This window comes from Phragmites australis, chromosome 6 (genome assembly GCF_958298935.1).
Source record: "Phragmites australis chromosome 6, lpPhrAust1.1, whole genome shotgun sequence".
Classification (NCBI taxonomy): Eukaryota; Viridiplantae; Streptophyta; class Magnoliopsida; order Poales; family Poaceae; genus Phragmites; species Phragmites australis.
Genome location: NC_084926.1, coordinates 13,506,702 through 13,528,234, shown reverse-complemented (window position 1 = coordinate 13,528,234; position 21,533 = coordinate 13,506,702). Strand labels below are relative to the sequence as shown.

The 21,533-nt window shown below is 42.3% G+C and overlaps 2 protein-coding genes across 4 annotated transcripts; one reads left to right on the top strand and one right to left on the bottom strand.

The window, feature by feature from the left end:
* Positions 1–6,358: 6,358 nt before the first annotated feature.
* On the bottom strand, positions 6,359–7,342 carry LOC133921775 (temperature-induced lipocalin-1-like). The gene is made up of 2 exons (XM_062366797.1): positions 6,859–7,342; positions 6,359–6,742 (listed from the first exon to the last, which is right to left on the bottom strand). Exons 1-2 carry the CDS (start codon positions 7,246–7,248, stop codon positions 6,557–6,559), a joined length of 576 nt encoding a protein of 191 aa, XP_062222781.1. The 5' UTR covers positions 7,249–7,342; the 3' UTR covers positions 6,359–6,556.
* A 3,322-nt stretch (positions 7,343–10,664) lies between these two features.
* Positions 10,665–21,366, top strand: LOC133921774 (calcium uptake protein, mitochondrial-like). Of its 3 annotated transcripts, none has more exons than XM_062366796.1 (9): positions 10,665–11,169; positions 11,451–11,518; positions 11,611–11,834; positions 11,965–12,048; positions 13,671–13,884; positions 14,731–14,907; positions 14,975–15,094; positions 20,682–20,954; positions 21,054–21,366. In XM_062366796.1, the coding sequence occupies exons 1-8, from the start codon at positions 10,845–10,847 to the stop codon at positions 20,892–20,894; spliced, it is 1,425 nt and encodes a 474-aa protein (XP_062222780.1). In that variant the 5' UTR covers positions 10,665–10,844; the 3' UTR covers positions 20,895–20,954; positions 21,054–21,366. The 3 variants fall into 3 exon arrangements, with proteins under 3 accessions (XP_062222780.1, XP_062222779.1, XP_062222778.1); XM_062366795.1 differs by having other exon boundaries at positions 14,728–14,907; XM_062366794.1 differs by lacking the exon at positions 14,975–15,094 and having other exon boundaries at positions 10,708–11,169; positions 14,728–14,907.
* The last annotated feature ends 167 nt before the right edge of the window (positions 21,367–21,533 follow it).

Genomic DNA, 21,533 nt, shown 5'->3' with positions numbered 1-21,533 from the left:
TTATCCAATTTATGATTTATAGCTTGCGGCAGTTGTACACACCATGAAGATTTTGCGATATGATTTGCTAGGAAATCCTTGCCATATTTATATGAATCGCAAAATCCTCAAATATATTTTCACTCAGGATGATCTAAACATGAGGCAAAGAAGATGGCTCGAGCTGATCAAGGATTATGAGCTGAAAGTTCACTATCACTTGAGCAAGGCAAACGTTGTCGCAGATGCCTTGAGCAGGAAGGCTCGGTGCAATTGCTTTATGATTTCACCTGAAAATGCCACACTTTGTGAGGATTTCAGAAGGCTTAGGTTTGAGATGGGTCTGGAGGGACTTCTTGCAAGTTTGGAGATCAAATCACCCTCCTGGATGAAATGAAGGAAGCTTAGAAGACAGACAAAGGCATGAAGAAGATCCGTGACAAGATCAAGGAGGGACAAGCCAAATGCTTCACCTTGGACAATGAAGGTGTCTTGTAGTTCGTGAAGAGGCCAGTGAACTTTAAAGTTCTGGAGCTGAGGAAGAAGATTCTGAATGAAGCTCATGATTCATTGTTATCCATTCACTCGGGGAGTACTAAAATGTACCAAGACCTCAAGTTCAGATTCTGGTGGACTCGTATGAAGCGTGAAATCACTCGATACGTTGTTGAATGAGATTTTTTTCAGAGAGTGAAGGCCGAACACCTCAAACCGACCGGTACACTCCAACTATTACCTATTCCCTCCTGGAAGTGGGAGGAGATCGATACGGACTTCATTACTGGATTGCCTAAGACATCTCAAGGGTAAGACTCAATTTGGGTTATCGTGAACCGGATGACTAAGTCAGCTCATTTCCTTCCTGTCAAGACCACATACTCAGTCAAGTAGTATGCGAAGCTATACCTCACTAGAATTATTTGCTTTCATGGAATCCTGAGGAACATTGCTTCCGATCGAGACACACAATTCACTTCTCATTTCTGGAAGAGCCTTCATGAGGTCATGAGAACTGAGCTTTTCCATAGCACCGCATGTTATCCTCAAACCGACGGTCAAATAGAGAGGGTGAATCAAGTCCTGAAGGACATGTTGCGTGCTTGTGTTCTCACATATGGAAATAAGTGGAAGATTTTTTGTCATTTACAGAACTCTCCTACAATAACAGTTATTAGTCGAGCATTAAAATGTCACCATTCGAAGCTCTCTACGGTCGAAGATGTAGAACGCCATTAAATTGGTCCGAATCCGATGAAAGAGCTTTTCTAGGCTCGGATTTGGTCAAAGAGGCAAAAGAACATGTCCCAACCATTCATCAGCATCTACTCACAATTCAGTCTCCTCAGAAGAGCTATGCCAATCGTCAACGGCATGAGCTGGAGTTCAAATTTGATTTTCTCTATCTTAAGGTCTCTCCTCTCGGAGGAACACAGTGTTTCTAGATAAAGGAAAAGTTAGCGCCTCGTTATGTTGGCCCTTTCAGGATTATTGGCCGGCGTGGTGAGGTGGCTTATCACCTGGAGCTACCTCTATCTCTCTCCACTGTGCACAACATCTTTCATGTCTCACAATTAAATAAATGTCTTTAAGTCCCCACCGAAGCCATTGAGGTGGTAAATCAAGAATTACAGTTGGATCTTTCGTATTGCAAACATCCAGTTCACATCCTTGATGAAGCTGAATGAAAGACACTGCACAAGTCGATTAAGTTCCTCAAGTTTCAATGGAGTAATCACTCTGAGGATGAAGTGATGTGGGAATGTGAAGATCGGCTTTGTGCCGATTATCCGGAGTTTTTCTCCAGTCAGTAAGTGTTACTTTAGTATTATTCCTCACAATATGGCATATCAATAATCTCTAAATCTTTCAGTTACTGTGCAAATCATGAAGTCCTTAGAGCCACCATACTCTTCCCCAACTCGTACCGAAGCTTAGGACAAGATTCTTTTAATGGGGTGGTTTGTCACATCCCAAATATGTAATCACATGACTAAGTCTAATCGTACGTCATTATCATCGTGCCTAAAATTGACCAATTTATTTTATCACACTAGAACACTTCATTTGGAGTCAATCGGTTGAGAGAAAGAATTTCGGGAGAGAAAAGAATCAAATTTGCTTTGGAAATGTCTTGTCTCTATAGCAAATGGGGTCCACATGTGTTGGCCAACCACTCCCTCACCCACTCCCCTCACTCTCTCTCCCTCCCTGTGCGCCCACTCCCTCCCAACCGGCCAAGGCAGTAGGGAGCTCCCCCTCCTCTCACTCCCTCTCAAGTTATGTCACTCCGCACTCAAACTCCTATCTCTAGAAGCGAAGCCGAGGTACGCATGTGGTATCCACGCGATCATAAGCTCTTAAGCTTCTCATCCATCCAATTCATTTGCATTTTCCCGAAAGATTCAAGCCGTTCTTGATGTTTCTTGGTGTTCTTGGTTGAAGCGTGAGAAGCCACATATTTCTTCCTCTTCCCGTGCGATTCCCCTATTTCCTTCATTACCCAATGATCACTAACTTTCACAAGCACTGTGGGTAAGTCCCTTAGGCTTCCCATGGCAAGAATGAGTGAATTAGTTAGTCGATTTCATATTTGAAGCTACAGTTGAAAATGTCTCAAGTTCTTGAGCTCAGGAGTGATTTAGAGGGATTTGGGTAAGATTTGGTTTATGAATCGTGTTGCTAGGGTGGTGAGTGAGTTCTAAACTCTATGAACTATCTCAAACATTGGTGAGGCTTGCAAAGCAATTCAGTCAAGTTCTCCCAGTAGAAATTGCTCTCTGTCCCAACCCGGATAGTACGTGTAGCCCAGTGAAGACCCCGATGATTTGTGCTAAACAAATATTAGGGTTTAGGGTGCAAGTTGAGTCTAGAACATTTTGTATAGTGTATATGTATATCTATGTAGGATATATTTAACATGCGAATCGAATCGATAGAGGAAAATCATCGAAAGGCTTAAGTCTGCCCAACCCAGAGGTTCCGGGTACCACCCAGAAGTTCTGGGTAGTTCACGATGTTTTTAACCAAGCACCCTCGCTCGTAGCCTCACTCAAACATTCTGACCTAACCTGGAATATCCAGAATCAGCTCGGACCTTCCGAGTTAATTCAAAAATGGCTAACCGAGAACCCCCATCTGGAGTACAACCTGGAGGTTCCAGAACCCGGATGTTCCGAGTTCAACCCGGAGTCTCCGACCTCCTGTTAGCTTGCTGAAGTCGTTTAGATCGCAAAGTTTGCAAATATTTCGCATGTCTTGCACTTTTGTTTTGTTGTTATGCATATTGTAGCATACATTGTTGTACTTAATTCATACTCATCATTGCATGTGTTCTTCTTTAGTGAACGAGAATCCGGAGTGTGACGCGAGTGTGGTTGAAGTTGACACTAAGCCACACAGATTCTATGAATTCTGTGTGGGTAGCATCAGACAACTGCTTGAGCAGTAAGACAAGCATCTAAGCATGTTTCTCCCATTAATTTGGATCATATGTGTCTAATGTGATAAAATATGCTTTATGTGTGTTATACATGCTTTTTAGTCGATGTCGGCTCTTGTATGGGTAAAACTTATGTTGATGTATTACACCCCCATCTTGAATTATTGATGATCCATATCCTTGTAATCAGGGTTTAACTTGTTGTTATCAAAATTGAAGGTCAATAGAAATGCTTAGCCATGCCCATGCATAGGTTCTTCGGTAGAAGTGGGGCAATGGTTCAACCCCCGTTCGCAAATTATAGACTTAATTACTTTCACAATGATAATAATGTTGGGTTCATGGTGTGGATTAGATGAGTAGTGAGGATGAGGCGGGATGTGGGCAGTGTTAGGGGTGCTTTCTCATGCCACGATGTGAAGTTCTCCGGGATAGGTCGGGAGAGGAGCCCAGTCACCGCAGGTCGCTTGCGTCGTTTAAGCATCAATCATTATTACAGTTGGCTTTAGCACCTTTTGTACTAACCACATGTCGATCTAATGGTAAGACAAGCTGATTTTCTTACATCGTGCCAACGCTTGCCTTGCGGTCCTATGACGTATAAGAGAAAAAGAATAGGAGAAGCAAGATGGTGGGGAGCCGGAGGTGTTCGAGACATGCTCGTGGTAACCGATGCCATAGGGGTATGTGCAAGTGGGTACTTCCGGATATGAGAAAGGTTGATATGAGTCCTCCTTGTGTGGACATGTGTGGTCGTACGAGCCATATGGTTCTCAAGTCGTGTGGGTCTTGTTCCCCTTGCAGGGTGTAAAAATATTTCAAAATACCGCGCTCTCGATCATGAGCATGCTTTTGTCCACTTGCAGCAGTCGTAGAGTTACGAATGTGGATTGAGGTGGTTGATGAGTTGAGATAGTTCTTTACAGATATTATTACTAGGGTTCCTTTTATATATATGTTTAGTTGAGGTTTATGGGCCAGAATGTTACTTTGGTCTAGCATAGATGCTCACATGTGTTCATATCAAATTTGCTTTCGTGTATGATTTTTTTAACCATATGGCCGTATTCTTGCTAATATCCAAATGTATAATTCTTATAGTCGGGTTATCTACAAGTACCAATTATAGATTAAGTCTTGCGAGTATCTTCATACTCACGTTGCTCTTCCAGGTACTACCGACGGGGAGGGGTTAGTTTTTGGCTACTTCGCGTCCGCCGAGGGTGGTGGCGGGCATGCGTAGGCAACTACTCGAAGGTCGTGCATTTGTGATGGTGCCTAAGCGCATATGGCTCTGTCTTTCTTTTGTTGTATCGTATTTAACCTTCCGCTGCGTAGTTTTTTTTTTGTTGGTTAGGAGTTGAGTTGATTTTTATCTCCTCATAGCTCTTTTTTGCTGGAAATTGTGGATGCTTAAGAATTTGTAATATAAGTTTAATTACTCATTATTTATTAAACTGTGTTGTGATGTTAAATGTTGAAAAGGCATGTGCTCCGATCTTATACACAAAACACGTGTTGAGAACACTAGAATAGTATTCCAAATAATCATTATGGACATGACTACGTAAATGATCGTTCTAATAATTTATTAGAATACTATTTGGATGGTTTGCATACACACCCACCCATTCAACTTGATAGCTATGATTATAAGATGTGTGCGACTGTGCACACCGGCGGCCATGGAGAAGAGGGCGCACACGATGTTGTTCCTGTTCCCATGTTTAGGACACATCAACCCGACGCTAAAGCTTGCGGAGCTGCTACACTCACGCGGGGTGTGTGTCAACTTCATCAACACGAAGCACAACTGCAAGCGGCTACTGTGGACCGGGGCAGGGACCGCAGGCAGCCTGCGGGGGAGGGAGGGGTCCTTGTTTGAAACCATGCCGTGCCAAAGCCTCGGCTCAGGCACATCCATGCTTATCGGGCCATGCTCAGTCCGAGCTGAAACTCTTGTGCCTCGTGCTGGCCCATTTGGTCCGGCCCACTTGGGAAATTTTAAAGTGGTTTAAGTTTCTATTTTTAGAATAAGATAAAAAATAAAATGACTCACCCAAGCATTTTCGATGTACTCTACAACTCCAGAAATTCGTAGAGCTGTAGCTGTGGTTACACTTATGGTATTTTAGTGAGCTACCTTGTTTTTATTTTTAACTAAAAATAATAACTTAAACTATTTTATTATAATCTACCACCTTAAAATCTAAGGTGAAGCTGAAAGTTAGAGCTACGCTACACGTGGTCTTAGGAGCAGTCAATTCAACTCGCTACAACGAGTAGGAACAGCTCTCCATATCCCATGTCTAGCTAGCCTTACACCACTAGATCTGGCTCTTCTTCATTAGATAAAAGTGTAAGTTTGTAGCTTAGAATCCTTTTAGGTAAACTGTGCTCATACATGATTTCAGGGATTCTCGAACTAAACTTTGATCCTCCAGCTTCAGTTGAGCTGCACATGTCTGTAAAGTTCAAATAATCAATTGAGCTGCACATATATGTAGAGTTCAACTCATTAGTCAGCTCCATATTTGGTCATGTTATAAAACTAACCGAGAGTTGAGAGGAACAAGTGTAATATCTGAAGAGAACTCATTTGAACTTACTTTAAAAAAACTGCGACTTAATTTTTAATTCAAACCCCCTGTCAAAGGTATGCCTTGCAGGTTGGTTCTGCTCGTCAAACTCGTGGGTCTTTTTCCAGCTCGACCATCTTCGACTTGCTTCCCACAAGCCCAGCAAGCAATGTGAGCCAGAGCTACGTTCGACCACTTCTTCAACCGAGCAAAACACTTGATGATCCAAATATTTTGACTGCACTTAACCTAAAACACCACTTATTTGTACTGTAATTGGAGAGAGTATAATCTACTTTGTTCAATCTTCATAGCTCTACATAACCAGCGAGCTAATTAAACCATTAACGAAATCAAGTACTACATCTTAACTCCATTTTATCCAAGCACATGTATAACAGAACGCGAACAGGTCTCGGTACACTAACAACAGACATGCACCAATTCTACAAGAAGTTTTCTGGACACGATCAAGTCCCATTTATTCGCGCCGCAAATTCTACAGATCATTAGATGCCGCACTAGCTAGTATTAGCACCATATTGAACTTGATCGATCATCATTTCCCAATGAGCGACTTGAACCACCAGACCCCCTTGGTGTCGGTGGGCGCGGCGTCGCTCTCCGGCGGCGGGTCGTCCTGTGGCGTCCTGTGCAGCTTGCTCACGTCGTAGCCTTCCTCCTTGGCCCTCTCCACCAGCTGGCTGTACACCTCCTCATCGATGCTCGTTTTCCTGCACAGAATCTACACACGCGCATGCGCATGCAAATCAAGATTGATAAGCACACAGCTTATATATGCCCCCATGTTCACGGGGAATCGAACGGTTTCTTATGAAATTCCTGCGTGGTATAGCTTACCCAGAGGTTCTTGCGGCGCGGCTCGCCGACGAGCGCGTACTGGTAGTCGTCGTCGACGTAGAGCACCCAGTAGTCGCCGACGACGGGGATGATGGGGAGGAAAGGCGGGAGGTAGAACTTGACCTTGAGCTTGGCTTCGTCGCTGGCCGGGTCGGCCTTGTAGGCGGTGCCCTCGATGTAGTCCCGCTTCCCCTTGCTCCACGTCTCGTTGAGCACGTGCACCGTCGCGCCGTCCTCCTGCAGCGCGTAGGTCGCCCTCGTGTTCCGGCCGTCCCGGGGCTGGAAGAAGGACGGGAACGACGCGATCTCGTACCACCGCCCCATGTACCGCGCCACGTCCAGCCCCCGCACCACCGCCATCTCGCTGCCGCTCTTCTTCGCCGCCGCCATTGTCGTCGTCGATGGCTAGAGGTCGCTGGTTACTGCGTGAGCTTTGCCTGCGACGATCTTGGTGGTAGGTGTGCTGAGGCTGCGATGGATATATAGAAGGGGAGAGGGTTTTGGGCTGGTTTGAAGAGGATAAGGTGGTGGTGCGAGAAGAAGGACGTGGAGGGCTCTGGAACGCTTAACGAGTGTTTGTTTGTTTGCTTGCTCAGGGACGGGCCCGACCAGGCTATACGTGGAGAGGCTTGTACGCGAAGCAACGTCCACGGTTCATTTGGCAAGCGAAAATTCTACTAGCTCTCGTAAATATTTGAGCTATTAAAATCATTCATTTATATTAAATTTATATCTAAGTATAAAAAATATAAAATAAATATAAGAAAATCGACAGATAAATGTATATTATGTAAGAGAAATAACCTTATGTCTACGTCCCCATGTAGAATTATCTTTCTCAGCTTGTTGGCAGGCAAGAATCCTACGAGAAACTCTAGCGTAATGAGAACACGAAGAAAGTAATCCGCGAGGCCGCGACATTACCGTGTCTCAGCATTTGAGCTTTCCCGGCCATGTCCTTGTCCATGGAGGGGACAGTCCTGTTGGCTTCGTCAGGTGAAGCGTGCCACTGTTATCGATCAGTTATGTGCTAACTACGTATTCCTCTCAGTCGGACAAAGGTTTCTTGCACGTTTACATAGATTCGGTCCTTCTGGATGCTGAGCTAGCTCGTCGCAGTTTCACCAGGTGCAATCTTTGCAATGTAACGAGGGGATCGGGTCACGGGAGGAAGTCTGCCACGCCGGAGCACTGTTGTGTCACCGCTCGACGTGGCTCCGTGTCCCGGCTAGCCCAACACGTTTTCCCTCTGTTACTACAGGTTATACACCTGAGCCCTTTTAAAGACGCTAAGGACCTTTTTTTTTTTAGATGCGAAGGATCTTTTTATGCAAAAGAAGAGCAATGGTAGGCCCACTAGAACGAGCAGTAGACGACGTCGATACCTGATACTGCTGTCAGAATTCAGAACATACATCAGTCGAGGGTTTACAAAATCGTTTGGCATCCGAAAATTGGGATCCAACGATTTTCCGAAATTCATGAAAACCAGAAAATTCAGTCAAAATTCGACGACAATTCGAACAAATTCAGTCGATCAAATTTGTAAATCGGAAAAAAAAACTCATCGAGTCGAGTTAGCAAAAACTAGTCAAATTAAAAAAACGAGTGAATTCTCCGATTTACGAGTTAATTTTCCGTATTTTTAACAAATTCGTCGAAAACCGGTTGAATTTCCTGATTTGCTGAGCCCATTTCTTGAATTTCAGTAAAGTTAAAAAATAGTTCAACCTTATAAAATTGATAACTAATCCATCTAATCTTCAAATCAAGTGAAACAATTTTTGTTGGTTTTTTTAACATGATCTACATGATAAAAGTATTTATACTCATAAAAAAGTTAAATATTTTCTGTGAGAAAATGTATTTCCTAAACCTAGTTAAATGCATAGTTAATTATTCGCTAATATAAAAATTATGAAACCAATTTTTTAGTCTTCTTACATGATCCTATATCTTTTAAAAATAAATGACCTCATGAAATAGTTATTTTAACATGCAAAAATAGTGAAAATATGTTGTGACTAGATTAATTCATAACTAACTCATCACACCTCCAAAATTAGTGAAACTATTTTTATTAGTTTACTTATACTATGATTTATGTAGAAAAAATAATGGTAGATATGAAAAAGTTAATTACATTGTTTTTTCTTAACATATTCACTTTATGCTTATGAACTTTGTAAAAATCATGGAGAAATTAATACAACTCTAAATGAAGTGAAACCAATTTTAAAGATCCTCTTAAGGTACTTCCTATATATAAAAAATGTATTTATATGTCAAGATTTTCCGTAACGTGATGGGCCAAACCATCATATTCATACAACCCATTTTAGTATTCATGCAAATGATATTATTTTTGAAAAAATAAATCACATGAGGTCTTTGAATTGTCTCTACTATTTTTATTTTTTTGTAATTTTTTTAAAATAAATTATTAATTTAAATTTGAAAACTGATCAATTTTTAAATACAGTACGAACCGAATTTGCCGATATTTGCGAACACTGAGCGTTTTTTGATGATTTTCCAAACCCTGTATCAGTCTGCAGTTACTAACATATCACCCTTGCTCACATAAATCGTGCATATCGTACTAATATGCACACTTCTACAAAGTCATCTAGACAAGCAGACGCACTTCCAAAGTTTGGTATGGAGTAAAATGCATGAGATCTTCTCAAACTTATCAAGCTATGTCATTTAGGTCAATAGACTCTCAAATTATAGATTTGTGTTATTAATATTACTAAGTTGTGCATACCAGGTTCATAAACCTTCACGCCCCTCTGGTGCAAACGTGGCGTGCCACTGGGCGCCTTCGTGGTGTGACAAAAAATTTTAAATCAAAATAATAGAAAAAATTAGAAAAATCAATAAAAATAAGAAAAAATAAAAAAATATTAGGAAGATCGGGAAAATAGAAAAATGGATTTGTTAATAAATAAATAAATAATAGAAAAAATAGAAAAATTAGAATAAAAACCAAGAAAAATCAGGATGCATGAATATGTCACATGCAAGAAAGAATAAAAATTTGAAGAGTATGTAGGACGTGTTGCACGTGGTCAAGTGACATATTACGCTATATTGCCAGTTAGTAATAAACATGCTAGAAATTCCTAATTATTTTTAAAATCAGTACATACAATATTAAATAATACAACACATCATATTCTATAACACATTTTACTTTTAGAAAGAAACTAACGAGTGAGTCTATTACTAATTGATAATATACGGCAATGTGGTCTTAGTACACTCGTCATCAACTCTCACCCACTATCGTTCTTTTCGATTCTAGAGCTTCTCATGCATTTATAAAGATGAGTTGTGCCATACGTCATGCTTTCACGAAAGATATTCACACTCCCTACCTCATAGCCACACCTAATGGAGAGATATTTTCTTAAGCACATCGTCCGGCATGCACAAATTTTCATCGATTGAGTCATCTTCCATGCCAATTTAATCATGACCGACTCATTGGGATTATATGTCATATTGGAAATGAATTGACTAATCAAGAGTGGAGCCATCATCGATTGTGCCTAAAAAGTTATCACACTCAAAGATTCATGTGGTGTCTGAATTCTCCTCAACCTTGATGAGGGTGGTTCCATCTATATACCTTAGAAGGTGCCATGACTACATAGATCCATGCAGTTTCTATGGTGTGTGAATGTTCGGATATATTTCTAAAGGAATTCCTAGAATACCGCTCAATCGGGACGTTAAGTTTGCCATCGAACTAGTAAATAATAAAGAAACTCGAAGAGTAGCACTGTCCTTGCACGCCTACAAACCCGGGAAGGCCCTTGTCGCACGGCTGGCCACGAGAGGAAAAAGAAGGGCAAAGCCCAACAAAGCCGGCCAGCTACTCTCCTATTCCTTCCCTCCCATCGCGGCCACCTCGCCCCCGCGTCGCCGCTTCCCTCCTTTCCCTCCTCGCCGAATCGAAGCCGTTAGCACCGACCGCCATGGCCGCTGGGTTCTCACGCGCGTCCCGCCTCCTATCCGCCATCGGTCTGCTCGGGCCCCCCCGAGCCCGCGCATCCTCCTCCTCCTCCACAGCCGCCGAAGCGCCCCGCCGCGAGGCGAGCGCTTTCGCCGTGGCGGCCGCGGTGGCTGCCGGGTCGGGGCTGGGGATATGGATGCTGCCCTCGACCCCGCAGCCGCTGGCAGACTCCGGCCAGGTGGCGGACGACGCCGCCGCCGCCGCAGCCGGCGGCGGCATCTTCGCGTCATTCGGCTGTGCCGGCGCCGCGGGGGAGCTGGAGGAGAGGCGCAGGTTCCTGTTCGGAGGTGAGCCGGGCGCCCTTGGTTCCATCCGTGGTGCTATACCCATTCTTGTTGTTTTGCGTAGTAGCTATCGTAATGTGACGCGTCCGTGCGTGTGTATTTCTGGTCCTTTTATTTTTCTGTTCTGTTCGATATATTTGTGGACGAAGGACTATTTTAGCACTTCTTTTTTCTCCATTAGAGCGTTCCGCAATCACGCGAACGTTTCTAGCAATTTATTGTTTCATTTTGGTTTGATCGAATTCATACAAACACAATGATATATATTTCAAATCCTCGTGCAGACTCGTATCGCCGGAGGGTGTTCTTCAACTACGAGAAGAGGATTAGGACGCGCAGCCCTCCGGAGAAGGTATTCGTGGCACGCCGCATTAAGTATAAACACTTTGCGTCTTGTGGCGCGATAAATTGCCGGCATTCTTATTATGGTGTTCGTGCTCCTAGATCTTTGAGTACTTCGCGTCTGTCCACAACCCGGAGGGCGAGGTGTACATGTTACCTACGGACTTGATGAGGGCGGTTGTTCCCGTTTTCCCTCCATCCGAGTCGAAAATTGTCAGGGAAGGGAGACTGAGGGGGGAGCGCCACACCGGCGAGCTACATTGTGCCCCGTCGGAGTTTTTCATGCTATTCGATACAAATGGGGATGGACTCATCTCCTTTGCTGAGTAAGTGGGTTGTGACTTCAGCCGAAACAAGTGCTTGCCATTTGCACGCCGTTCTGTATCGCTTGTGCAGTTTCCATATGTATAAGAAATTTTATCCATTTGTTTAAGTTGCTAATGTTGCCTCGTGCAGGTATATCTTTTTTGTGACATTACTTAGCATCCCTGAATCAAGCTTCAATGTGGCTTTCAAGATGTTTGACCTTGACCACAATGGGTATGTTATCTTCTAGTTCCATCTACTGGACCTGATTTTAATCATATTCCTATTCTCTTGAGTTTGATATGCATCTGCTCTCTACCTGTTTCATAAATTAATGGGCCTCTTAATCATTTTACTATTACAAACATGCTTACTTACAGTTGTTAGTTTTAAATATCTGGTCTGGAAGTACTTCTGTCCAATGTTCACCTAGACGGTTGTCTAGCGCGTCTAGACGATAACTAGACGCTAGTCGGCCGGTTCGCGTCGAGTTTAGGAGTGTGTGTGTGTGTTGGGGGGGGGGGGGGGGTAAACACTGAGCATCTAGACGGTCAAACTTGGTTGTAGGCGGTCTAGACGCCACATTGGACGCGCCTAGGCGGCGACGTGCGCATCTAGACGGCCGGGCGGGAAACATTTTCGGCCGCGCCCACGACCCACTGCCACCAAATAAGTTTAGGGTTTGGACTGGAGGGAATCGGCCAATCCATTCCCAGTCCGCCACCTCTCCTATTCTCCTCTCTTTCATCCTCTGTCTGCAATCACTACCGTAGCGCCACCGAAACCAGTCCCCTCCGTCCGTGTTGTTGAGTCGTTGCATGCCTATGCCCGCGCTGAGTGGTATGCCTCAAATCTCACGTGAAAATATAGTATGGTAGTATGGAACATATAGCTATTTGTTTGCACAGTTGCCGCTACAGTACAAAACGTCTAGACCGTCTAGTTATCATCTAGATAGCCTAGACGCTAGTCGTGGGGTGACCGTCTGTCTACGTCTAGCGTCTAGGTGAACATTTCTTCTATCATATAATGATAGTTGCACGATCGTCATAGTTGACGACATCTGTGGATAAAGTAACCCCATGTTCTCTTCTTTTGCGATCACCTGATCAAATTTGCTGTATAGAACTTCCAATGTGCTCCACTGGCAAACAACTGCCTCCATATTCTTAGCAGGGGTTCAAAGCAAGCACTTGATTTTAACAAACCTCCAAAGTGCCTTGTCATGCTAGAAGAAAATTAGCACATAGAACTAACATTGTTGATTTCTACCTGTGCAGAGTGAGTCTGATATCTAATATTATTAAGAAATCCAGGTTAATTCAGGAGTAGTTACTTCGTGGTTCTGGTATAATTTTCTTTTTTTCCACATCATATATTATACATATGGTCTAAGAGTCTTGCAAACAAACATGACATTTGGCGCTAGTGGATAGTTAAGCCAATGCAAGCCTTTAGATAGCAAGTATGTCAATAAAAAACTGTCACTGCTGCATGCTTTAGAATCCATTTGGAAGAAAATCAGATAGGGTATAAGAAAAATCTGACACTTGTTATTTGACTTCTGCGCTATTTTTCTTTTCCATTTAAACTTGACTGTTTGCTGAAGCTATTAAAGTTTTTTTTTTTACCTTTTTGTATGGGCCTTACAGAAGGATGCATTTAAACACTGTATTATTTGTGCCCCATTGTTGTTTACATTTGGCAATTCACGTGCAGTTGAATTTGTCATCCAGAAAAAGACCTGCTTTATGAGCATGTCCAATCATGTCAGTTGTTAGTAAGGGTATGAACAAAATTCGGCTAGCTCTTTATCTGTTATTTCCGTGTTCTCATTTGCTACTCTCTCTTCACAGGGAAATCGACAAAGATGAGTTTAGGAAAGTAATGACATTGATGCGGTCCTATAATAGGCAAGGAGCCGCCCACAGGGATGGGTTACGCTTTGGACGTAAGGTTGGTCAGCCGGTGGAAAATGGTGGACTGGTTGAGTACTTCTTTGGCAAGGATGGGAATGAACATCTACACTATGATAAGTTCTCTAAATTTTTGAAGCAATTGCATGATGAGGTGATTTCTTTTTTCACCCTTTCTTTCATTAATGTAATTATGACTCCAGATTGCGTTTGTGTTGATGCAACAGTTGAGAGACTTAATGAGAAGCTAAATAGGTGTTGTGCATCATGCTACCCCATTTTGTGTGCATTTGCTTGTGGATATTCTGCAGAGGCACCAAACATCCAACTTTTTATGAATATTGTTCATGCCATAGTGCCACACAAACAGTTTTGAGGCTTTATTGTTGTTTCTAGAAAGAATTGATGAACATGAGTATGCTATATATATAAGTTTGCTGACTAAAACTATATGCATAGAGGTTATTTGGTTTGTAATTTGTAAACTTGCTCAATAAAAGCAGAATGTAGAGAAATCGGAGCAAATTGTATGCACGAGGGAAGGGCTGCAAACGCTGAAAAAGGAGAAATAGGAGAAATTGACACCACTATATTCCAAACCCTTCCAAATTATTAACACACAACTTGTGCTGAATTCGTTGTTTCATATTTTGTATTGTATTGTCTTCGAGAAATAAAACTTTGTCAAGGTCAAAGTTCAACATTTTCACTGTGCATGCGCATCAGTCTCTTTTTGTATTAGTGTAACTAGTGAGTAGTAATGTATTGCCGTTGTATTCTAGCTTTTAAGTGGCATATGGGATCCTTGGGGAACTTATATATGCTTCCCCAGATCGACATTAGTAAGCCGTGTTGAAAGGTTTGAGTGAAAACATGGAAACTTTTCTGTGTTCCACAAGCCTACATTAATGGATACACTGAGTGCCCCCCCCCCCCCTCTTATTATCTCTGGGCTGTGCTGCTAGAACATTCTAACTCACTGCTTTTGTTGGATTAGCAGATTGTTCGCTTGGAATTCAGTCACTATGATGTTAAATCATCCAATACAATACCTGTGAAGGACTTTGCATTATCCATGGTTGCTTCTGCTGACATGAATCACATAAACAAGCTGTTGGACAGAGTTGATGATTTGGATGACAATCCTGATCTCAAGGATTTGCGCATTACCTTTGAGGTTTGACTTTTTGCTATCCTAATATCCTTACCATGTGTTGTTTTTCAATTATTATTTGGATTTTCAGGAGTTCAAGGCTTTTGCTGATCTTCGGCAAAGGCTGGAACCGTTTGCAATGGCTATCTTTAGTTATGGCAAAGTAAATGGTTTGTTGACGAAGCAGGATCTAAAACGTGCAGCAACTCATGTAAGGTCTTCCGCATGTGCTCTTATATCTTTTTTGTTAGGAATATAGTCATTATCCTTTACGTATAGGTTACTAGAGCCATTTTTCTGTACTACAAGACTACTTATCCTGTACTCGCTCATGTACTCTCTCTATATTACCTCCTGAGAGGAACCGTCCAGATAGTATTCTGGTTAATCATTAGGATGATTATTTTTCCATAATCACGTCCATAATGATTAACCAAAATACCACCCCGGTAGTCCCGGCATGTGTTTACTTTCAGGATTGGAACACACGTTTACAACAAGCACATTATCACAAGACATAATAAAGAGCGAGTAATTAAATTAAGTTACAAGTCTTTAAGCAATTTTAAACTTTATAACAAAATACATAAACCGATATTTTTAGAGTAGCTACGCAGCGGAATAAATTACATAACGATAAAAGATAGGTAACGCTATTTGTCCTAAACCACCACCTCAAAAGATATCTCATGAGTAGTTGGCATCGCTCCTGCCCATCGCCAACATTGGCGGGCGTAAAATAGCCAAATACTAGTTCTTCCTCACCTGAAAAGCAAATAAAGAATGCGAGTACGAAGGTATTCGCAAGACTTAATCTATAGTGGGTACTTATAATAATCTGATTCTAAAGAGAATGCAATTGGATAAATTAGCAAGGGCTTGATCACAAGGTTAAGTGATTTCATAAGCAATGCGATTTCAACTCAAGTGTAAGCATCTATATCTACCCAAGATACCCTTCTATCTTAAGATCATCAACATAACATAATTGTAACTTGTACCATATCAACTCACCATCAACAACACCATCCATTTTCCGCCATCGAAACTCTACGATTGATGCAAATGGAAAGAATGATGCTCATAACCGAGAGCGTGACAATTCGAATTGATCATACACCCTGCAGGGTATATCTTAACCCACGCGACACAAGGAGCATTCGGCTTGTGCTACCCGCTAAAGTATACACAAGGGGGTACTCGTAACAATCTTTTTCAATTGAGCCCCGACCGTTTGAATATGCACCTATAGGTGCGGAGGTCCACTAGGGCTACTCCCGGAGCACCCTAGTTACGTCTAAAGGTGTAGAGGCAGCTAGAACTACTCCCCGAGCAAACTAGATACACCTACAAGCCTATTATACCCATAACACCTTTACGACGTTACCTCTACAAGCCTATTATGCCCACGACACCATAAGTCGACAAGCAAAACGATCACAGCTACAAAAGATATTCGACTTATCTTACCATTATGTTAACATGTGGTAAGTACAAAAAGTGCCAAAGCCAACTACAACAACGGTCGGTCCTTAAACGATTCAAGTGAGCCTATAGCATCGGAGACTCCCTTCTCGAGTCATCCCTATTGCCTGCTTGAACCTCGTCTCCTCCTTATTAACTTACACATCCCTCCATCATCGTTATCTTTGTGAATAAAAATAAGCCCTAAGCTCGTGAACGATAGGCGAAACACCGCTCGACTTTTACCGATGACATAAGCCTTGCTAAGCATAACATATTCATTTTAAATTAGATCATTAAGTGCTATTCCCCGGGGTTACAATGGATCAAAGGATAACAATACCAAGGAAAGGTAATGCAACAATTAGGATCTACTTCCAAAAACCCGATCTCAACTATCATGCATGACATACATATAGCATACTTTATTAAATTAAAGACAATATATGATCCAAAGTAATGGGTGTAACATGCTTAGATGCTTGCCTTGCTCAAGTGTTTCACACAATATCACAATCAGGTTCCACCTCAAGAATACCCTCGTCGCTCTCCGGTTCGTCGATTGCAAAAAGAAAGAACGATGCATCACAATTAACGTGACAAAATACTATGGTACATGCACCAAATGCCATGAAAATATAACAATAGATGAGATACTGAGTAAAGAACATGATGCAACAAGAATCATATGAATTGAAGTGCGAAAGCTCATGCTCTAAAAGATTTATTTAAGATCAGTTCAAAAAGGACTATAATTAAGCTAGCTATCAAGATTAAATGAGCTTCATAATTTAAACAACACTTTCATACTAAAGTATATTTTTTCTAGATAGCACTGATCATAACATAAATTTTCTAAGTGTTTTCATAATTTTAGGATATCACATTAATTAACTGTGATTTAATTAAGCCGAAATACATTTAAATAATTAATTAATTATCAAAAAGTATTTCTAGAGTTCTAACATTTTTAACATGTAGTTCATACTTATACGAAACTAACGCAACTGATCTTATGATTTTTAGAGTTCGTATAAATTAACTATGAAATTTACAAGGTATCAGCAAAGTAAACAAAAATGAAGAACCTCTGATGAGAGTTCTTTGCTAAAAATTTCTTGGATTAACCCGGAACCTTTGAGTTGTAGAAGAACGTGAGTTTTTCGACTATTCTTCGATCGATTCGACTTGCATGTTAAAGTCTAACCCATATAAGCATGTATTGACACTAATTCATGGATTCTAAACCTTATATACACACTCTACTAACACAAATCACTAGCTCTTGCTCATTCAAATATCTCATACTAGCTCCATTTCATAAAGAACGAAGTGGTGCTTCGCAACCTTGCAAACATAGCTCCAAGACCTATCAAAAACAAACTAAAACATGCATTCTCCCATGGGGTCTTAGGATACTTACCTAAGGTCCTTGCGGTGGTTGATGACCTTTGGTTGGGAGAGAAATCAGAGAAGAAAGCTTTGGAAGAGGGAAACAAGCTGCTGCAAAAACAGTGGGGCAAAGGTGACGAAAATGAAATCAGAGAAGAAAGCTTTGGAAGAGGGAAACAAGCTGCTGCAAAAACAGTGGGGCAAAGGTGACGAAAATGATTTGCCAAACGTTCAAATCTCACACATGTGAGAAACTTTTGAATGGATAGAGAGCTAGAGAGGTGGGGAATGTAATGGTAATACATGCATACTTTAAATCCAAATGCTTAAGGTGAGATTTTTGGGTTGAAAATGAGAGAGAGGTTGAGGAAGAGAGGAGAGCTGCTCCTGCTAGCTGTTTGGGTGTGGGAAAGGGACAGAGTGAGAGTGAGAGAGTGGAGAAAAGCTGCTGCTGCTGTCCAAGAGAAAGGGAAGAGGTGGGCCCTATTTGCAAGTGAAACAAGTTCATTTTAGCTGCACTCTTATTTCTTTCTCTCATATTTCTCCTTCTCTCTTTTATTAACCCAAGGATACTCTAGTGCTCCAATAATTTTAGGAAAATAAATGCGCAGCGATTACAAACGAGATGAATCCATTTTATATAGATTCACCAGACACGTCTATGCGAGACCTTAAACTAATGAAAACTCTAACACGGGTTATAACATAACTCGAAGAAATTTTTAAACAACCATATGAATTAAAAATACTCAACAATGCCTAACAATTAAACATGATGTATGATTATGTAAATACATGATTATGAAATAGGATGTGACACATCTAAGGGCTATTATTGAATACAAATTGTTATTCCTAACATGATATTAGAGCTACGTTTTTAGGCGCAACAACTCGTCCCGTTCTAGATCTACCCACCAGTTGGCTTCTTCCCCGTCGGCTCTCTCTCTTTCTCTCTCTCGTGGCACTGTTCATCGAATCGATTTGCTTCCTCGTTGGCTTCTCTCTCAGTCGCCTACTCTCTGATCGCATCTCGATCCTTTGCCTCCTACAGACTCGGATCAGAGCCACCGGTCAGATCCATTCTTCTCTGTAGCCAGCTGGATCTGGCGCAAAGCTGGATCACCACCGCGTGCCCATCCTCATTGTTGCCTCCTCCCTCTCGTCCCCACCGGTCCGATCCATTCTTCTCTGTAGCCAGCTGGACTGGCGCAAAGCTGGATCACCACCGCGTGCCCATCCTCATTGTTGCCTCCTCCCTCTTGTCCCCACCTCTCTCCTTGAGCTACACCGTCGGCGGCGGCAGCCGGGGGGACCTCCATCCGCCTCCGATTCGGATTGGGATCGGGAGTAGGGGAGCCAACGACGGAGGGGGAGCTGGCCCGACTATCAGAGGAGCTCATCTCGGCTGGCCTGACTATCAAAGGAGCTCATCTCGACAGCGCTCGACCTTACCACGTCGCTGGACGTCTCCCAGGCCTTTTGCGTCGCTAACGACTCTGACGTCGTCTAGCCGTGCTTCCTGCCCCGCGATCTCCCGTCGCTCGCCCCTGGAGAGCTCTCCACCGTGCCGCCATCCGAGAAGGGGCGCTTCCTCCACCTCTCTGACTGCCCCGCCCTCCTCATTGACGGCCTCACTAACGGTCTTCCCCGCCTCCTGAACAACTCGAACCGTGTGTCCTACATGCCCTCGACTACCTCCTCGTGGTCTGCTCGACCTCGGCTACTGTTCATCATCCACGCAGCTCTCTTCCGCTGTCGCGATTTGGAGATGTTGCTGCTTGAGTCTGCCAGGGACAATGAGGTTGTGTAACGGAGGAGGGGCTGATGGGCTTGTCCCGTGGCATTGGGCCACGCGCCTGGGTACTGTGCCTTCGAGACTGCAAGGCTTGCCATTCTGCATTGGTACATTTAAGGTTGTGAAAGGAAGGTTGCAACAGAGATGAAACTTGTGGGCTGCTCCTTATATGGGCTGATCCAGTTGTGCCTTGTGGTATTCGGGCTATCAATCTCTTGTTGCATACTGCTATCTTTTACTTTGTTGCCATTGCTGTTGTTGTGCTAGTCGTCGTGTGGTGTTGCTGCTGTGCTAGGTTTGTGCTACTGGTGCATCTCTACGTAGCTTTTGTCTCCATTGCTAGTATCTCACCGTTGCCTGATAATGTCTTAGTCTTGTATTAGAGTCTTTGCTATTCTGCTGCGTCCATCCAAATTTTAGTCTCCTTTTGAGTTCGTTTATGCCGTGCGAGTCCACATATTCCTTTTCAATTAGTCAATTTCTTTTGTGATTAGCTAAATATTCGTCTTTGTTTAGTTAATCCTTTCTTGTCATTATTGATGCAACTGTGTCATGTAAGTCTTTTCGTAGCGTTACTGGCAACTTCTTTGTTGTCTTACTACTCATTGTCGCTTTGTTGCGATTCTCGACTAAGGGCATTCATTTGTTATCGTCATCATGAGTTTACTTGTGTGCTTTGTTTTGCACTTTTTTGGCTTGATTCGACATGATTACAAGACTCTGCTCTATGATGGCTTTGAAGAAACATTTTTTTGATGTATTAGTCTAAGTTTATTATTTAATGTCATATCTTTCAAATGCAACACTATTGTATATGCCTTGTATTTGAGGGGATGCTAGGAATATAGAGTCATTATTCTTTACGCATAGGTTACTGGAGTCCTTTCCCAGTCTTACTAGAGTTCTTATTCTGTACTCCCTCATGTACTCTCTATATATTGCCTCCAAGAGCTACTATTGAATACAATTTGCTATTCCTAACATTTTTTATATCAGCTATAGTTTGATAGAAGTATATCCTTATAAGTTTTTTATGAGAATCACAAGCTCATTCTTGTTCTCATTGTGCAGTGCTGACATTCTCCAACTATCCACATAATTATTAGTTCTGTTTTCTGATTGATTTCCTTGTCCTGCTTCATAGGTTTGTGGAGTGGATTTGACCGACAAAGTGGTGGACATAATTTTCCATGTGTTCGATGCTAACCGTGATGGTAACCTAAGCTCAGAGGAGTTCCTGAGGTCATTGCAAAGACGAGAAAATGATATTCGCCAGCCAGCAACTTCCGGTTTCTTAGGTGTGGTCTCCTGCTGGCTGAATTGTACAAAGTGTTCTCTTCAACAGATGCTGTTCTAGTAGAATCCTTTGATGCTCGCAACACAGTTTTTTGCTGCCCTTGGTTGCTCTCTATTTGATGTACGTACGCCAAACTCACCTCCTATGAAGTTAATTCCCCAAAAGTTAAGGGCTATCTCAAAACATAATCTTTTTTGTGATGTTTTTGGTTCTGTGCAGGAGTTGGTGAACGTGATCGACAGCATAGAGTTCTGAAGACACGATTTTGTTGTAAGTATTACCCTGTGTTCAAAGTTGCCCAAATGCTTAGCAGCTGTAAGGAATACGTTTCGTTTTAGCCCAAGGGATCAGATGACATCTCTCTTCACTGACGTTAAATGACTATCTGACTTGGAACCTCGCTACCTGTTTTGTTTTAGTTATATACTTGATGCTCGTATTCTGTGGTTGGATAATCACACTTTTATATTGTCGACCATTTTTTTTCTGCTTTGAATGAATGAATGATAATGATGATCAGTTGGCAAATTAGTTCGTGGTAATAATGAGTGGAAAAGGTGTTGTGAGTTGTGACGTAATAGATCTCCAAGATTCCAACAGTTTATTTAGTATGCCCTGTATATACCACCAGGTCACATTTTTTGGCATGGCAAGCAACTGGTGACCACGGGCTCGTCGACGCCCCGGCTCTCAGCCATG